At 32.9% G+C, this 19,617-nt stretch overlaps 2 protein-coding genes across 2 annotated transcripts; one reads left to right on the top strand and one right to left on the bottom strand.

Annotated features, from left to right (window-relative positions):
• Positions 1 to 1,400: 1,400 nt before the first annotated feature.
• LOC133191691 (cilia- and flagella-associated protein 53-like) lies at positions 1,401 to 6,942 on the bottom strand. The gene is made up of 8 exons (XM_061327427.1): positions 6,877 to 6,942; positions 4,928 to 5,157; positions 4,574 to 4,747; positions 3,970 to 4,122; positions 3,525 to 3,675; positions 3,009 to 3,227; positions 2,552 to 2,768; positions 1,401 to 1,987 (listed from the first exon to the last, which is right to left on the bottom strand). Exons 1-8 carry the CDS (start codon positions 6,940 to 6,942, stop codon positions 1,665 to 1,667), a joined length of 1,533 nt encoding a protein of 510 aa, XP_061183411.1. The 3' UTR covers positions 1,401 to 1,664.
• A 2,621-nt stretch (positions 6,943 to 9,563) lies between these two features.
• LOC133191791 (spindle and kinetochore-associated protein 1-like) lies at positions 9,564 to 17,058 on the top strand. The gene is made up of 5 exons (XM_061327526.1): positions 9,564 to 9,805; positions 12,926 to 13,026; positions 13,934 to 14,092; positions 14,237 to 14,406; positions 15,940 to 17,058. The coding sequence occupies exons 1-5, from the start codon at positions 9,572 to 9,574 to the stop codon at positions 16,095 to 16,097; spliced, it is 822 nt and encodes a 273-aa protein (XP_061183510.1). The 5' UTR covers positions 9,564 to 9,571; the 3' UTR covers positions 16,098 to 17,058.
• The last annotated feature ends 2,559 nt before the right edge of the window (positions 17,059 to 19,617 follow it).

Below are 19,617 nucleotides of genomic sequence, written 5' to 3' on the forward strand. Positions count from 1 at the left end.
ATGCGAATAAAAGCACCATCTATGTATTTTCTATTGAAATTTGATCATTTCTATTGAAATTTGATCAACAAAATAAATTATTTTAAACTAGGATAAAAAGCTATAGGTATCCATACATTTGAAGAAAATTACTTGTTTTGAATTAGAATAAAAAGCTATAGGTATCCATACATTTGAAGATTATACTGTGTTTTAGTTCTATTTACTTCAATTGTTTATAATATGTAGAGTAAAAACCTTGTGCATTCACTGCAAGACATCCCAGATAATTTTGTTTTTTATTTCATTTCATGCTAATAAGCATTGGAATCTATGGATAGATTAAAGAAAATTTGATTTTCCTACAACTATATTCATTTTTTGTAGATTTATGGGGTAAAAATATCAACTTTTTACAAGACCATTTGTAAGACTTCAAAGAACCTTGAATCATTTTGAAATGTATGAAACTCAAATTGTTGCATGGAAAGTTTTTAATTTCAAGCTTCATTTGAAACTGTTTAAATTAATAAGTAATAATTTGTAAGACTTCAAAGACCTAGAATCATTTTGAGATGCTGCATGCATGAAACTAAAATTGTTGCATAGAAAGATTTCAATTTCAAGCTTCATTTGAGACTTTTTTAAATTAAATAATAATTTTAAGAGTTACTGTTCCTGGCTGAGGAGCAGATAGCAATCATTGTAGAAAAAATTTACATAATGATAACCAGCTTACACATCCGCTTATAGGTGTTATGTAATTTTTCTGCAATGTCCAACTATTAATCCCTGTATTAACAAAGAAAGAAAACAATTTGATTGTTTTGAGTAACTACATGTACAAACATAAAAAAATACCTTTTTTTTTTTTTTTTACAGAGTAATTTAATGTTTCCTTTTCAACTGTATAGGTTTGATGACATTTTAACACAAACATTGAAAATAACAATTAAAAAAATTGTTATGCATTAAGTGTTTAACAGATAAGAGGAAAAAAACAGACTTCACACATGCATTAAACCATATAGAATAAAATCAATAACCTATGATTTTACAATGACCTTGATATGTAAATTTTGTGTAAATACATGTAAACTTAATTTAGGGTGTCTAATGTGGTTACCTGGTATATAATATTTACAGCATATCACAGTAAATGCAGGCATTTAGTCATTTACGACAGAATTCCCCTGTCAGTATCATACTGGCTTCCATTCCTTATACACCCCCCTTACATTTCCTTATCCTTGCATGCCCAATAAAAAAAGTGTAACATCTACTCAACCACACCTCTCTCAGATCATTCATCCAATCACATCCCCATTCTCAATCATTCACCATTGAAAAAAAATATCTAAAACAATATATAATCACTAACTTATTATAAAAAGTCACAGAAACTGAGTAAACTGTTAAAATTTGATGAACAATCCTTAAAAGATTGAAGAAATATTTTCATTTCTCTTCTTTTCTTTCTAGGACAAATTTATTCATATGTAAACAGGTTCTAGCATATACAACAGTGCTTTCTTATTTTTGTACTCACACTATACCTGCATACATTTAAAGGCATTGTTCATTTACCAATACAATTATTTTTATTGAATAATAATTCAAATTCACACATTTCAAAAAATGTTATCAACAATCAAAGAAGAAAATCAATATTGTTGATTTTCTTCTTAGTGAGCACTATTTTGCATGGCCCTCCTGAGGGGGTGGAGTTTATCATACTCGGCATTATCCAGACAGTCTTTCAGACGGACCTGGTATTCTCTCTCTGCCTGCATTCCCAACATGAATTCCTCTGCCTCCCTCTGTTGTGCCTGCTCGCGGAGTCTGTGGTTGTATATAATTTGTCCCTCTAGGTCTCTCTGGTAGTTGTAGTTCTTCTCCCACAGTTTGGCTGCCTGTTGTTCTTCTAGACGACGATTCTCCTCAATGGTGTTTAGTAATTCTTGTCTTTCTGCTTCAGCTTGCCTCTGCTTCCTGTCATTTTCAGCCACTGAAGTTTAACAAAATGATCATACCATTAATATATTGATTTTTTTATAGAAGAAAACTTTAAAGAGAATTATTTAGTATGTCTAACATTTTTGTATTATGTAAATAACAAGTGTGAGTGCTTCATAATTCTTTAATGATTCTAAATGTATACCAGTCGAGTTTCTAAAGATTATTCTGAAACTCTGTGATCAATCTATACTTAGATCCATTATATTTGTATAACTAAAAAAATATCATATTTTAGTCAGTTTGTAGTTGTGCCTATACAGAAAGTTATTATACATCAATGGCAAGATAACATCATGCACATAGGATATAATGAGGGTATCTTCAGTTTAATGAAAGCCTAAATGAAGGAACATATCTATCCTTACTTCATACATGCTTTGTTTCAATGACTTTCTCATCGTTAAAAGCCACAGGTTTTTGAGTCCATTCTACTTCCACAGAAATTGTGGAAATAGAATGGACACGAAAATCCATGACTTTTGACCATGATGCTTTCTAGATTGTACAGATTTATTCTATGGAATGAGAATATGGTGGATTGATGGACACTTACATCTCTCTTGGATCTGTACAGCTCTGCCTGCCATTACGTCTTGTAACAGTTTCTTTCTGGCTTGTCTCTCCAGCTGCCACTGGTTCAGACGCTTCTGCCACATCTTCTCTACTTCTTCATTGACCAGTTTCTCTAGTTCTCGCTCCTTGATTTTCTCCTCCTCCATCAGCTGGTGTAAATACTCCCTGTACCGTCTGTCTTCTTCACGTAATTCTCTCTGTAAAATGTTCACATCAAATATAAAATTCTTTTAAAAAGAAAGATATAGAGTAAGAGATCATATGAGTTATTAAGCTATTTTATTTAAGAAAATTAACATGTATTTTAGACCTTTCATAAGTATAATTTAAATACCAAAAAAACCCAACAAAATATTACCCACTCCTTAAACACAACTGAAATTACCAGTAGTTGTGTTAACATTTGATTAATGTACAGAAAAAAATGTCTTCCATACCTTCCTCTGTAGCTGTTCCATAGCCTCATTTCTAGATTCCTCCAATAGTTGCTCCAGAATCTTGAGGTCAAAGGCCAACTGTTCCTGTTCTGCCTTGGCTTTCTTCTTCATCTTCAGTTTCAGAGAGAGGTCCAACACATCTCTGGTTTCCTGCTGTTGTCTGAGCTTTTCTTCCCTGGCTTTAGCTTCTTCCATTTGCCTTAAAATGTTCTGTTCCCTCTGTTTTTGTAAAACAAAATATATATTTATACAAGTACCAAAATAAAGCTGTTTTTGTTATCTTATTCTGTACTGTTAAATTTCAATGAAAACAATTAAATGCTACTTCAGTGAGGCTCTTAGCAGCTCATTTGTTTCAACACAATAAATATTTTTTTCCCAAAATATTTTGCTTAATCTAAATATTGAACATAATTGATTTAATAATGCTTCAGATTTCTTAATATTCCATGTCACAAAAAAAAAATGTCTTCAAATGCAAACCATTTATTATAAAAAAAAAAAAAGGATTCTCACCAGAAGTTGTGCCTCCTCCTCTTTGAGGCGTCGAGCTGCCTCCTTCTGCTCCTCCAGTGCTGCCATCTGCTTCCTGAGGACTGACAACACCTCCTGGTTTCTCTCGTGTGCTGACTGAGCATCTCTCTCCTCACGAGCAGCCTTTTTCAACCTGTAGTGAGAAAATAATGCTAATGAAAGTACTGTGAAAGAGGAATAACTTCTACCAATCCATCAAATTAGAAGGTTAGAATCTTCTTTTTAAAATGAGAAAAGAAACATTCTATATAACTTTGATTTTTCAAATGAAAAAAAATCAAGAGAAATCTAAAATTTTGATTGAAAAAAAATATTCTCCTGAAAAATATCACTTAGTCTAAATTTAAAACAGCATTCTGACTAAAAAGTTATGCCCCCTTACAGGAATCAGATTTATATGAAATCTGAAGAAAGGACTAGTGCTTACATGTCTTCCTCCCAGAGCTTGGCATACAAGGCCTCATGTTCTTTCCTCTCTTTCTCAAGTTGTTCCTTGATTCTAAGCTGTTCCAGTCTATCTACACATACTTCATCCTGTTGTCTTTTTGATATTGTTGACCTTAACTCTTCACACTGGTTTCTAGAAATATGATAATAAAGGTAAAAGCTTTGAGTTTCATACCTCTTTTCTACTTTTCTTCTATTTACCATAAAATACCCACTATGCTACTATTTGAACATAGAATTGCTATTGTATCCTGAATCAACTTCTATTATTAGTCTTTTAAAATTAATCAAATCATATGAAACTGCATGACAAACAAACAACATTTTTTATTGCTCATCTCTCTCTCTTGTCAAAAATTAACTTGCTCTAAATTCCAAACTCTTACAGTTAACATGAAATTTCCATAAAAATCTTCAAATACATCTGCTATATTGAAAAGTTTTTAGCCTTGGACTTTAGGGCTGACTTGAATTTAAAGCACTGTAAAAGTGCCTTTATGAAAATTAATTCATGGTAGTAAACAGATATCAATTCAAAATCAATTTACTTTAATACTTTAATTACATAAAAATTTAACACATACCTGAACTGTTGATCATATTTTTGTTGAACAAATTGCAGTCTCTCGTCTTCTCTTTTATCTTTCAAAAATTTGGCACGTTCCCTCATTTTGGCTTGACGTTCCAAAACTGTTTCCTCTCGAGCCTCCATTTCCCTTAGGTAACCCTGTTCTTCTGCTCTAAGCATTGCTCTTAACCTGAGGGGTACATAACATTAAGATACCATACATGGATATGAAGAATTTGAAATCACTGGAAATTAAAGAGGGTCATCATCAGAAGCACACAGTTGATTAAACTGTTGATCATATTTTCATTCTACAAAGTGTAGTCAAACATGGGTTTTGAGCCAGACTCAGAATGAAATTATTCCATACCTTTCTCTCCTATCCTCAATCGTAAACTGACTAGCTAACAAGAGACCATCCACTTTCCGTTTTACTGTGTTTAATTTGATTTTTCTGTCAGTTGACCTTTCCCATTCATTTTTCAGGTCATTAAATTCCATATATTGTGTGTTTTTTCTGTAATTTTCAAGCATATCTTCCTTTTTTCTTCTCTCCAGTATTAAATATTCTGGTGGTTTGACATTTGGTGGTCTTGCTTTCTGCAAACAATATAGTAAAAGTCAAGATTTTTTTTTCTTGTTTAATTTGTACTAATAGTGACCATTGTAAGCTTTAATCTCTTACACAAGTACTAAGGAATATTGATTAAGATATTGTTCCAAATTTCAATAATACGAAACATGAATCATACTCAGTTGTGGTGAGAATAGTACATGTACATGATAAAATTTTTAAACTTTCATTACTAGGTAATCTTAAATTCCCAGTGCGGGTAGACTTTACTGGTCCCCAGATCCGCAAGATCCGCGCGCTCATTGCATTATGACGTAAGATTTACGTCACTCAACTGATAAGGGTTAGTCTTGCACATTTTTTGACTGGTTAGGGTTAGTCTTGCGCCCACCTGAGAGATTAGGGTTAGTCCTTGCACAAGTTTTCAACTGATTAGGGTTAGTCTCGCATCCATCCGAGAGATTAGGGTTAGTCCTCGCACATGGGTTAGTCTAGCATCCGCCCGGGAGATTTGGATTAGTTCAGTTGCATCTGTATTTTTGCAAGATCTTAATTCAGCTTTAACGACATCTCTTTGGTTTGTTTACATGAAAAAATGGCTAAGTACGAAAGAAACGGCACTAAGCATGCGCTGCACGCGCTCTGTTGACAATTATTTTTCGTCTCCTTTTCACTGAATAAACAATATTAATCACTTTTTTCAGAAAACGAGTAACATCTACTCAACCACACTCTCTCAGATCATTCATCCAATCATATCCTCACTCAATCATTCCTCCACTGAAAAAAATATCTAAAACACTAATATATAGTGTTTTAAGTTTTAAACTAAACTTTTAACTGTAGAATTCGATTTTGGGGTCAAAAAGGCTAAAAACCTCATACTTTTAATTTTTTTCGATCGCTCACGTGATCTCATATATACTGAAGTTGCCTACGGCGACACTATGTTTTAGCGCGTTTTTCTGGGGACCGGTAAAGTAAAGTCGTTCCCCCAGTGCTAATAATTGGCTTTTCAAACAGAAATGAATATCAAATATTAGCAAGCTTTTGCTAAGGACATGGTATGAGGTATGTCAAGAGCCAAATCTGGCCCCTCATCTGATGTAAAAAAAAATCTAATACTGTAACAATTTGTTATTTGAAATTTGAAATTTGTGCTGTTTGTGCATTAGAACCTAAAACAGCAGTGAACACCTAGCTCAAAACTGGTATTATTTAACTACAGTATTTTTTAAGGATTTTTCATGAATCTTAGATCTTAGTTTTTCTTCAAATATTTATACAAGTATATAAAAAATTGGATTACACAAATCCAAATAAAATACATAAAAAGCAGCAACTTTGGTAAACAAGATTTTTTTGTACCTTACTTGTTAGTACATTAATCTGAGAGAAGATCTGAAAGTCTTCGAGATCACACTCACATGAGATGAAAGAAAAAGTTGCTTGTCAAAAGGTGTTGCATTCAATATATACATTTATGCAGATAATAAAATATATATTTAATAATTTTTCCATATTTTATTGCAAAAGAAAATTTATATCCAATTTAAGAATATTAATTATATCCTAAATCGGCTATTATACCCCCCATTTAGACAATTATTCTCTTTAGAGAAGTGGAAATTAGGCTTCAGATTAAGGCTGAATTAAGTCTGTCCACTTCTATAAAGAGATTATTGGGCAATTAGTCTTATCTAACAAATTTTTGTGAAAGTTTTTTTTTGCTTTATTTTACTTACGATGGCAACTGAGTGAGGCGTTGGACCCGTCACCTCACGGGTCCTTCGCTGTCTTTGAACCATCATTATGAAGGATTGGAAATGATGGCTTCTATTTGGTATTCTGGAGAGAAAATTATATATAACCTTAATTCAAACGATCAGAATTGATAGCAGGGAAAAACCATAAAAATTGGAACCAGAAATTACAAGATATTTAAAGTAAAAACAATATAAAATCATTTATTGACATACCCAATTTATCGACTGTCGAGGTTGTTGCACACTGTAACCAGGAAGTGAAGAAAATCTCGCGAGAACTTAAGACTTCCGGTAGAAGAGCGCTGATTTTAAAAACAAATAATTGTCGCATTTTTTCAACAACATTGTCATCGGTGAGAAATAATATACAGTCATATACAAACAATGATATTTTAAGAATTATAAAAAAGAAAAAAATATTTAAGTCAAATCAATTTGTTATTTTGTATATGTAATGCTTTATAGTGAAAAAAAAATGCAATTCAGAGTAAATTCTAGTTGCAAAAGGATTCAAGTAGGATTTTTTTTTAAAAATTTAGTTAAAACAAGTACTAATTAGTCGATCTAACACATCATTATTGCCAATCATTTGTAGACGGGGTCACATGACCCCGTCTTACGGATTATCTAGATTCGGTGATATTAACATGATTAACATGCAACCCTAAAACAGAGTTCTACCAGGTCTGGTGCAATCTCTTGATTTAGCTATATAGCTTTATAAGCTATTCAAAATAGCTTGATTTAGCTATTTTGTCATACTCTTTCACTACATATGCATTTTTTCAGCATGTAATGTAAAAAAAGTTGCAAGTTGGTGCAGTGATAGTTTTTAACTTTTTAGCTCACCTGAGCCGAAGGCTCATGTGAGCTTTTCTGATCACATTTTTTCAGTTGTCCGTCTGTCTGTAAACTTTTCACATTTTTCGACTTCTTCTCAAGAACCACTGGGCCAATTTCAACCAAACTTGTCACAAAGTATCCTTGGGTGAAGGGGATTCAAGTTTGTTCAAAAGCACCACACCCTCTTCCAAGGGGAGATAATTAAAAATTAGTGAAAAATTAATAGTATCTTTTAAAAATCTTCTTCTCAAGAACCACAGAGCCAGGAAAGATGAAACTCATGTCGAAACATCCTTAGATAGTGTAGATTCAAGTTTGAACAAATCATGACCCCCGGGGGTAGGGCAGAGTCACAATGGACAATCAAAATTTTACATAGAAATATATAGGAAAATATCTTCTTCTCAAGAACTGCAAAGCCATGATTAGTCATTTTGATATGGAAACATCCTCAGATAGTGTAGATTCAAGTTTGTTAAAATGATGACCCCCGGGTATAGGGTCGGGCCACGAATGGGGGATCAAAAATTTTACATAGGAACATATAGGAAAAAAATTTCTTATCAAGAACAGAAAAGCTATGTTTAGTCATATTGATATGGAAGCATCCTCAGGTAGTGTAGATTCAAGTTTGTTCAAATGATGACCCCCAGGGATAGGGAGGAGCCACAATGGGGGATCAAAAATTTTACGAAGGAATATATAGGCAGAATTTTTAAAAATCTTCTCAAGTACAACAAAGCCATTTGTTATATTGACATGTTGACATGAAAGCATCATCAGGTAGTTTAAAATTCAAGCCCCCACCCCACCCCACCCCCACCCCACCACGGTAATCTTTTCAATACTGAACTGATTTGTGCTTTTGCCTAGCTAATGTGCTCAGGTGAGCGATGTGGCCTATGGGCCTCTTGTTATTGTTCTGAAAGCAATACAAGACAAAAATAGTTTAACAAACCATGTTTCCTCAATACACTTTGCACTCAGAGTTCTAAAAGTTTGTGGCTATATACTGGTAAAGCAATTAATTTGTAACAACACACTTAATTCTTGAAAAAGAAATTGTAATTTCAAAATTAGGATTAAAATTAAGATTTGATAAATGTTATGAGGAGTTAATTCTATAACTGAATAGCAAATCTTAATTTTAGGTCAGAATAGGCAACTTTCCCTAGCTCTTTCAAGTTCTTCATGTAAAATTTACAGTAAACATTCTTATGACTATTAAATCCTTAGCAGCACACTGGGAAATCAGTCAATAATTAAACTGTGATCAGAAAAAAAAGTTGTATTAATATGTACATAATGACATGTCAAAAGAAGACGTACAAAGGTACCAATGAAATCACAGACATATCTCTGAAAATACTGTTGGCAAATATATGTACTATGAAATAATTAGAAAGTCACTTGGGTAAAAATGTTGATAGTGGAGTCATGTCTTTCTTTTCACTTTTTTAAGTTAAATGAAATTGGTATTGCTGACTGTAAATTTCTAATTTAAAGGTCTCTGAATGGTTACAAGTGCACATAAAAACAATTGAAAAACTACGAATTTTACATTCCTAATTTGTAAGTATGACAAGTATAGTTCCATGGTGACTATGCATAGAAATGATAAACCACTTGTATATTTGAACTTGATAGAAAATAGGTTTGAGCTTGAAACACTCTTTGGTGAATTATAAGGAGGTAGTTTTGTCAGTAACAACACAACTGCAGTGTAGGATACTTCAATGTTTATGTAATATGTATGCATTTATCATTGTTGCCCTCGATTTGTGTATTATGTTGATGTTTATTTAATTAATATTCAATGTAGGTAAACATTATGGAATTGGGTAGTTTGCCAATGCTGATGAATCATTTTTGTGAGAAGTTAGAAGGCATTCATTTTATGATTGACCTGAAGGAGAACAAGAGAGCTGAGGAGGGGGAGGAGGAGGAGAGTACCTGCCAGGAACTTATTGAACACCTCTCTGAAGATATTGATACACTCTCGTCAATTCTTGTAGATATTAAATCTGTTTTGAAACAAAGACAGCAAAAAGTGGATGAAATGAAGGTTTGATATCATTCATGCTTCATGTTAAAACTGTGTATATATAATGAACCAGTTAATATCATGGTCAGGTCCTCATAAATCGGTGAATATTTTACTGGATAAAAAAGGTAAGACAGTAACGCTTGTTTAGTATGAACACAGATGTGGCAAATTCATGGATATAGTGAAGATTTAGGGTGTCCCCAGCAAATTTCTTTTTTTTTCTTAGCAATTTCATGTCAAATTTTATACTGTTACGAACTCTTCAAATTTGACCAGATTTGAATCAAGCATGTTCTCTTTAAAATTGGTATACATTGTACACCCACAATAAAGTTGAATAGATTCAGAACTGCCACCCAAAACCTAATCTGCACACTTACCCAAGGTCCACTGAACCCCAACAAGAGGCCTAGGTAAAGACCCCAATAATTTTCTGATTCTTTGGTTGTATAACATTTACATTTTATTTTCATAAGAATTTGTACAGGTTGAGGTGCAAACAATTGAAACAATTTTCTTCTGTCCATGCTTTCTTCAATGCGTTTCTTCCATTGTGTTTCACAGGGTTGTATAGCGTACATATGTAAAAGGGGTATTTGAAAATGTTGAAAACAAATAATTTATTTGTTAAATATGCTGTATCCTAAATCTAGTTTATTTTTAGCTCAACCTGATGAAGTCAGAATGAGCTTATGCTATACTGTTGTCGACTGCATCTCAGTTTCAAGTTTTTGGCACAGCCCATTCCAAAATAACTGTTAGCCGCACCTGGACCAAACTTGCATAGATATTGCATCTAGGGATGCACATTCCCAGAACATTTACTGTAAAAGTGGAGTACGTTGTGGAGGTTTTAGTTTCACTATGTTTGCAATCAAAGAATTTTCATCAATATATCATGAATATTGTCGACATATCAATATAGGATTTATATCTCAAATACACGCTTGATGCTCTAAAAATCCTGTTTTCCTATTCTGTAAAAGTAAAATAGATAATTTTTGAAAATCTTAATGGAAATCCATCGTTAATAACAACGCCAGTTTAAAGTTATTTACTGGAAACTTTTGTTTTAAATAAATTACCTTAACCTACTTTGTTTTGAAAGAGTATTTTTACAATTGCAAATATTTAGGAATGAGAAATTCAGTGACAGTGAAATTAAAACCACTGTGAAATGTACCAACATAGAAAACAGTGAGTTTGCATATTTTGGTGTTTTGCACTTAATATTATTGAAATAATTGCAGCTTTTTGTATTGGATAGATGGAAATCAACTTAAACAACCCAAAAATTATAACCATTTTATTAATATTCACCGATTGTAGAAAATAAATGCATTTTTGAACACCCGGGACCGACCAAAACCGGAGACGTTTACCCGGGACGAACCATAAATTTCCGAGATAATGACGAGAGGAGTAAATATTACTGAACCAAGCCAACTGCGTAGATTTTATCAAATTTACTGGTAATATCTTCATGATCTTAATTTAACATGTTCCAAGCTAGCTCTGCAGACATATACTACATATATGTAATTTCGGCGAAATGATTACCTGAATACGAATCTAGCTGTAGCCTACAGTCTTTCTCTTGTCAAATCATTATGTCCATAACTCCATTAGTATATAACTCCATTAGTATTTAAAAGAAAAAAAAATAGAATATGTCGGTATTTTTGTGTATATTTCATTTATTTTCTCCATTTGTTGATTTATTTTTTTTTGGGGGGGGGGGGGGGGGGGAGTTAGATTACTTTTTTAAAATAAATTCTACATTATTCTCTGCACCCGGTTATCTGATGGCAATGGTTTCGACCTACTCTAATATATATCCCTACATGTCAATACCTGAGTACAGGGGTATACACTGTGCGGTAAACAAATGGATATCCGGTAGCTGTATATTGTATGGCTTCAGAGATGTGCGTGTCAATAGGTAGTTGTTTCCGTATGTGTAGTCAACATGCAGGTTTCCTAACATTTTTTTCTACTATCGCGGAGCATGAATGTTGATAAATTTGATTTAGTAATGAATTATATTTGAACAATTTTCCATAAAAATTAATCAAATACTTCTTCAAATGTACCGTGATCACATATGCACTGTCTGAACAATGTACGTTTCTCCAAATTTAATTACATACGATAATTACCACAGTTATACGTGGTCAATATAAAAAAAAAATTGTAGACGAAAAAATAAAATGTAAAACTTTTGAAAGTGTTAATTAATTTCGTTCCGAAGCAATTAATTGTTAATTAATTGCTTTGGAACGAAACCACTCGGGTCGAACATGGATTTGTGTCGAAACCACGCGGGTCGAACAAGTCATCGGAACGTAACCACCCGCATTCATTTTTTCGGAATGTTCCAGTTTGTCCCGGGCAAACGCGTCCGGTTTTGGACTGTCCCGGGTATCAAAACTCGGCGATTATTTTAATTATCGACATTAATTTTTGCAATTGTCGTAATATTTAAGTTCTTAAAGTTAATAAACAATGATAAAACACAAAGACATCCCATTTTTGAGTGTAATTAGCTTTAAAGCACCAAAATGAATAAACCGGGCTTACTACCCATTTTAGTCACCGAGAAAATGACAATCGTTAATAATAATTGAACAATATAATATTTGGTGTTAAAACTCTCAGCGAAGACACATTTTGTTGTATTAAATTACATCTGTAAGTTTCGTGCTGAAGAATTCAGTATTTTTTCAGTAATTAGCGAAAACCCGGTTTTCAGTTTCAAAATTCCCGGCCCGGCCCGGGTTTTACTACCCATTTTAGTCACACTCTTCAAAAATTCTGAAATTATTTGCCCGTTTATCGTATACATATCGTCATTATAAACATACATACATTTATATTACCATAGTGAATACAGATAATTATTCTTAAAAAAAAATTCCTTGGGCCGAGGTGTCTTTAGTATGGGCCGAGGTGTCAATAATTTTGGGCCGACCTGTCAGGGCCGAGGTGTCAAGCGCGACGGGCCGAGGTGTCGTTGGGCCGAGGTGTCTGTCTACCAAAGACGTTTACAGTAATTGATATGAGAAAGCTTTAATTATAGATAACATTTGTGGAGGTCAGCCTCATAATCTTTGATAATATATGTTTTATTAATTACAGGCTTTGACACATTCACTTGATATCAGCAGTCTGCAGCATTTGATGGACAATATTCCTCCACATCTTCCAAAACCAGTGAAAACAGATCCAACCCCACTACAGTAAGATCCTTCAAAACAGAAAATTAACTTAAACTTAAGTTACATAGGAAAGAAATTAATGCTTAAATTTTGTTGCGCAAGGATTCCTTGTCTTTTTGCTTATTTATATTCCAATGTATATTAGACCATTTTAAGTTTTTGAAACTTTCTGTTCAAAAAGAAAACATGTTTTTCATCAATATTAGGGGAGCCCAGCATTGAGCTGTTGATATTGTATAGTAATCACCAAGTCTGTATGTCTGTCTATCGAGTTGTCTGTCTGACCATCACTTTTATGTGATATGAGTCATGTGGAAACTTGGGTACATTTAAATCTACAGACCTTTTTTTATTACATTCAAGGTGGAAGATATTTTGAGGAAGACTTCTAGATTAAATGACAAGATTGTTTGAATAGACCTTGTAAATTTTTTTGGTTACTACATAGATAAAGATATGTTGAAGAAGACATCTCTTGAGTTGAATATAGGTCAAGACCAAAGGGCCAAGACTATTGATACAGCCATTTTTGAATTAAGAAATGCTCTACAGTAACTATGGTACAATTTCTTAAACTGAAAAGAACATTTTTCTTTACTAGGTGAACAATTGTTAAAACCTGTAGATTTGAGGTTATTCATTCAAAGGTCAGGGTCCAAATAGTTCATTTTCTCATGAGCAAACTTTAATGTGGTACAAAAAATTGAGTATTTATTTCAACATGCAGACTTCATATTCACTACACAATGAACCCTCCCTCCCCCCCCCCAAAAAAAAAAATCATCTGAGGCCACTTGCCAAAGGGACTATGTCTAAAGGAAGTTTAAGATTATTTGTGTTAGCATACTGTAAGGCCCTGTATGACTTTGTCAGTGTTCTAGGTTTGGTAGAGTATTCAAAAGATATTTTTTATCGGCTTTTACAATAGATCCTGTGAAAGCGAAACAAGTGTAGCATCTTCTTCCTCCAATGACAAGGAAAACATCCCAAATAAAAGGAGTCGCTCAAGAGGAAGGAAGCACGCAAAGGCAGTTTACATCCCTGCCCTGGTTTACATAACTGTGGAGGAATTTGAGGAGGTTCCAAAGTAAGAGGAACATGTTTAAAAGGGATATACAATCTTTTCATGGTGCTTACAACCTTACAATAGTCATCATTTATAAACTACATTCACCCAAGTTTTTCAGAGTAGAACAGGAACTTTAAGGTCTTGTTAATTTCTCTGTTTTAGATACATGAAAGGAAGACTGAATTACAATCAGGTAAACACTGCCATTGATGAACTGAATAAGGCATTGAGTGAGAAGTACAAAATCCTAGGAATGAAGAGAACCACACTTAATGATGTGAACAGGAAGCGATATGAGAGATACAAAGAGCAGGAGTCCAAGGACACCAAAGGTAAGTAACGACTCGGGGATGGACGCTTGTGACATTGATCCCTGTAAATTTTAAAGTTGTCGTTTATGTAGGTAAGCTAAGGAACACTTGGAGAATCTGTAGTGTTTGACCTTTAGGGTCCACAGTCAATTTTTTCCTTTGATACCAAAATATATACTAGTGGAGCTTCATTAGTCTGGACACTTTGGTTCCTGGCCAAATTGTCCAGATAAATAAATCATCTTCATCATCATCTCATCTAAACTCAATTATTTGTGACATAGGTTTGAAAAAAACTAATTATAAGTTATATATTCATTTTATTGGTTAAGCACCACAGCGTTTTAGATAAATACAGTTTCTGGAATAAAATTCTCATTTTTAAGGTCAATTTTACATAAGGTCATGTTTTAATGCCCCAGCCATAAAATAGCTGGGGGCATATAGTGATACCCTGTTCCTTCATTCGGTCATCCTGTCATCATTGACTTTCCATTTTTAAGGGCAATTTTACATAAGGTCGTTTTTATGCCCCCCGTCATAAGTGTTACCCTGTTCCATCATTCCGTCATCATTGACTTTCCATTCATTATCTTGGCAACAATTGAGTTATTTCCCTTTTCAACATATCAATAAAATTGATCAATGCGGCAGTGTTTGACCTGATGCGGCGGTGCCTGAGAAACTATTGATTAATTTTTTTGGCCTAATAAGGTTAATATTGCATAGTTTTTAACTTAGTTATGCACCTTGAACTTAGAAATTAAAATCTTATGTGCAAACAAATTTAAAACTAAATATTGCATATGAAATTTTGGCTGCCTGCGGGGGCATTCGTTGCTTTATCTAGTTTTGTTAGAATTTAAATTCCCAGTCTCCCACTGACCCACCCACTCTCAAAAATTCCTTCTTTAAACACGTTCAAAACTCATTAATATTAATCCTGATTTCTTCAGTAAACATCATTGATCACTATGTCATTTGCTCAGTTTTTAATATTGAGTTGACTCCACAACCCTCAGTACCTTGTTTATATTCCAATCAAGTCGGCAGTGGCTCAATAAAACAATGAAAATTTGTGCACTTTGTCTATAAATTAGTGCTCTTTGTCTATAGATTGGTGCACTTTGTCTATAGATTGGTGCACTTTGTCTATAAATTTATTTTGACTCTCCCTATTATCTGCTTGTACCTTTGAAATACTTTAAAGATGAATCAATTTAGTGCTTTTTTGTAACTTTCAAAAATACATAAGGCTGTCCATCTTCAGAAACCCTCAGTTCCTCTCATTTTTCTTAGGCAGAACTGACTGTATATTTACATCTATGAAGGCTGTCTTAACTAATTCCCTCTAATTTTGCCCCTGAAAGGAAATTGAATTTGGAATAATTTTAAGAAACTTATGTTATATATCTAAGAAAAATTCAGGTTACAAAGAAATCACAAGTGACAGTTTGATTATAATCAAAAGTGGAAGTTGATCAAGGCATCAGATTGATATGTTTGATGACTTATTATAATTAACAATAATTTACTGAAATACTTTTTTCACAGGAGAGCACTTCATAGTGGATACTGATATCAAGGAATTTACTAATTTCAAACTGGACAGTGTTGGGCGGTCAGTGTTAACGATACTACGTCACTGTGGTCGAACCAAGGAAATCCGAGGAGGAAGGCTCACTCGATACGCATGTATAGAAGTCTACTAAACCAGGCCTGAATCAACAGTAATCAACAGAATCAATCTTGTTATATATACAAATAATTGTAAAGATTTTGATAATGTACATTAATAGATCAGATGTTCTAAAGGAGTTTTTATACTTGTGGGAAAAAAATATGTTCTTTTTCTCTTACCATACATATCCACAAACCAGCTTTTCAATGGATTAAAATTCAAGGAGAGATAACTCATGCATGTCTACTTACATCATGTATCATTTTGTCTTCCCTTCAAAGAGTATTGTTCTAACCAAGTTTTTTTCTCTTCTCTAAACAGAATGATAGTTAAGACATCTTGTTTTCGTCTCCCTTTGCTGTCTGTCTGTCACAAAGTTGCACCAGGCCACAGCTTCAATTTTTACACCCCTTGATTGGGAATAATTTCAAACACTGGAATATGTTTGCCAGTGATCTAAAGGTGTGATGCTCCATAAGTTATGCATATTAGATCTTAGGGTGTAGTTACATATGAGATTCCTGTTTAACCCTGACCATTAATCTCAGACTCAAATTAAAAAGGCTTTTGGCAAGGAAATTGAAGAGGTTTAGCATTTTTATTGAACATATCTTTGTTAGATTAGAAATGCCTGTCCTTTTCCTTTTTTTTTTTTTTTCAAATTTTTGTACCCCCTGCTTGAGAAGTGAGGGTATATAGTAATGGGGGTGTCTGTCTGTCCATCTATATCTATCCTTCCTATTTTATGTGTTGATTAGACACACATGTTTGGGGTTTCCCACAGCAAAACACAGACACTGTCATTCATATAATATGTGGGGTACCCATCTCTTATCCACAACTCCTCCTATATCACTGAATAAAATTTAATGAGACTTTCCTAAAATCTTTTAAATTATTACATAGTGCCATTGTGCATCTCCTCTTTTACATTTTGATCAGACACATATTTGGTCTCTCCCATAGCAAAATATGGACTTTATCATTATACTCATGTGGCAGGGGGGGGGGGGGGGTTCATTTTGTGAGCTCATTGCTCACAGTGCCTCTAGTCTAACCTAAGTTGATGGTAATAAGCATGGGTGTTTCATTATAAAATGATAGGTTTCTCAACCAGATCTGACCATTACCAGTGCCTTTGGCTTCAGGATAAAAATGTTTCTCAGTTTAAAAAAGAAATGTCTGGGCCATAATTCTTTGTTAAACAAAGGCCTAAGATACAGTCAAGCCTTATCACTTGTTCTTTAAAAAAAAATATTATCCCAACTTTTGAATTTAGGCAATTTGAAGGGAAGATACAGTTTTAGTGTACTAAATAAGTTTTATTGTAATTCTGTTGATATACCAGTATGTGTATGTTCAGTATGAAAAAAAAGGTAATGCTATGCCAAATAATTATTTAATTTAGCCAGGTCATATGATAAAATGAAGAAACAAATGTGTAAAACTTTGTCTTTTATTGCAATTTTTGAATTCAAACGTAAACAAAATTTGAATTTAAGGTTCACTGACCCTCTGTTAAGAGAGATAGTTCTCAGTGAGTTAAATCACTATTATTCCTATATAAAATTGACATGTTAAAAGGACATTTCTGTCTAATTTTGCCCCCATTGTATGCTGAAAATGTGAGTATTTAAATTATAAATTAGATTTCTCTTGAAAAATAATCGTTAGCAGTAAAGGAAAATTTTACATGGGTGAACAAAGGGACAGTGAACCTTAGATAAGACAAAGACATGCATTATAAACACAATTGTACCAGGTGGTAGATTTAATGCATCTTTAAAAAAAGGATAAGACATAAATTGTATCGAGACAGCAAATTAGAGAGGTATATAGAAACTTGTTATTGCAAATATAATACAGTCAAACCTTGTTATCTCGAACTCAATGGGACCAAAATTAAAATTCGAGATATCCAATGATTCAAGAAAAACATAAAGAATGAGTTATTGGGACTGCCAACTCACTTGGACATATCCCTTGTATTCAAGATATTGGCATTCGAGATAATGAAGTTCAACTGTATGGAAAAGAATATACGGCATGTTGTTTAAAATATTCATTGCACATAGCAAAAGACATTTTAACATAAAAGTAAGAGAAAACCAATTTTATGCAAAATTATAGCCCCATCTTTCTCCTAATTAAAAAAGATAAACTCTTTGATATGCATTTTTATTTTTCTTAGTCAATTTTGAAAAAAAAATTCATCTTATGATTATTCACAGGATTTGAATGTACAATATTTCAATTGTTTCCTTAGACGGTAGAATACAGTTTTTTAATGCTAATTATGTCCAACCATTGAAACAACTACTAATGAATAAAATATCTATGTACATAACTTTGACAAAATTAAGCACCTTGACAATGAAAGTATAGTACTGGCATATGAAATACCTTCTTGAAATAAAGTACATGAGATAGACTCAGTAAATGACTCGGATGCAATGGTAGCTGTAAATTGTGATAATGATTAACACATTATCACACACAGAAACAACTGACCTATATCAACTATCTTGTTATAGTGTTTCCATTTTTACATTGGTATTAAAAAAAATACAAGAAAAATACTTAATCATGCTACACCATTTTATTTTTACAACACTTGAATCATGATTTGGCATGAGGAGAACTCTATAAATAGACATTGTTTGTTTTTGAAGAATAAATCATAATGAAATTAGTTATCAATGAAGTAAAAATTTACTATGAAAATGAATTATTAGTAAATGTTTTGTACATGTATACATAGTTACATTTTTTAGAGCATTTTACAGAGTGGTGTATAATTTGAACATCAAAAACTCAACCAAAACAAAAAAAAAACAAAAAAAAAAAACAAAAAAAATTTTCAAGGATGAATACAAAATGAGTCATTTTATTTATTGCCAATCCTTGATTTTAGCTATATTTAAAGGAGGGGGGGGGGGGGTGTAACAAGTAGTAGTTCTTTATTTCCTCACCATATTAAGAACTCTTTGTATAATACTGTAGTAAAATTAGATAAAAGGTATTACATGTACTAGTAAATGAGATTTAATTGTCTGTGATCATAAAAAAATGAGAAACATGTATATGTCTTTCTAGTTATTCAAACATTAATATACCAGTAGGTACATACAATACTGCTGCATTATTATTATCAATTGTCAGTTCGCCATCAAAATTATTTTTATACAATTTGCAAAACACAAGTGACAGGTGTCATTCGTCAGTTTTTTACTTTCACAACAACCACAACTGTGCTGTCACTGCAGTAATGCTATAATGATACTGTCACTGACATCAGTTCCAACTAGTTTTTATATTACTTGAAAACCAATCTATTTCCTCTCAATTTCTCTTATCCTTTCAATTTGAAATATTATTTCTTAAAGAATCCCATCTAAGCTTGTATACTACTGAGTAAAAAATTTGTTCTCTTTTCTTGAATCCATGAATTGAAAAGCAATTTCTTTTACATTCTTCATTATGAAGTGTTTCTAAACTTTCACACCCTTTCATTATGGCACAAAAACATTTCCACTTTACAAAATCTTATC

Source organism: Saccostrea echinata, unplaced genomic scaffold (genome assembly GCF_033153115.1).
Source record: "Saccostrea echinata isolate AGI-Se365-2 ecotype Australia unplaced genomic scaffold, CSIRO_AGI_Sech_v1 ptg000024l, whole genome shotgun sequence".
NCBI lineage: Eukaryota > Metazoa > Mollusca > Bivalvia > Ostreida > Ostreidae > Saccostrea > Saccostrea echinata.

What these genes read in the sequence shown, in the direction of transcription:
- LOC133191691 (XM_061327427.1), bottom strand. Translation starts at nt 6,942, where the DNA reads ATGATGGTTCAAAGACAGCGAAGGACCCGTGAGGTGACGGGTCCAACG. An exon ending in AAATATGATCAACAGTTCAG is followed by an intron (nt 4,123 to 4,573) that starts GTATGTGTTAAA and finishes TCATATTTCTAG; the next exon opens with AAACCAGTGTGAAGAGTTAA. An exon ending in TGGAACAGCTACAGAGGAAG is followed by an intron (nt 2,769 to 3,008) that starts GTATGGAAGACA and finishes AACATTTTACAG; the next exon opens with AGAGAATTACGTGAAGAAGA.
- LOC133191791 (XM_061327526.1), top strand. Translation starts at nt 9,572, where the DNA reads ATGGAATTGGGTAGTTTGCCAATGCTGATGAATCATTTTTGTGAGAAG. An exon ending in GAATTTGAGGAGGTTCCAAA is followed by an intron (nt 14,093 to 14,236) that starts GTAAGAGGAACA and finishes TCTCTGTTTTAG; the next exon opens with ATACATGAAAGGAAGACTGA. An exon ending in GGAGTCCAAGGACACCAAAG is followed by an intron (nt 14,407 to 15,939) that starts GTAAGTAACGAC and finishes CTTTTTTCACAG; the next exon opens with GAGAGCACTTCATAGTGGAT.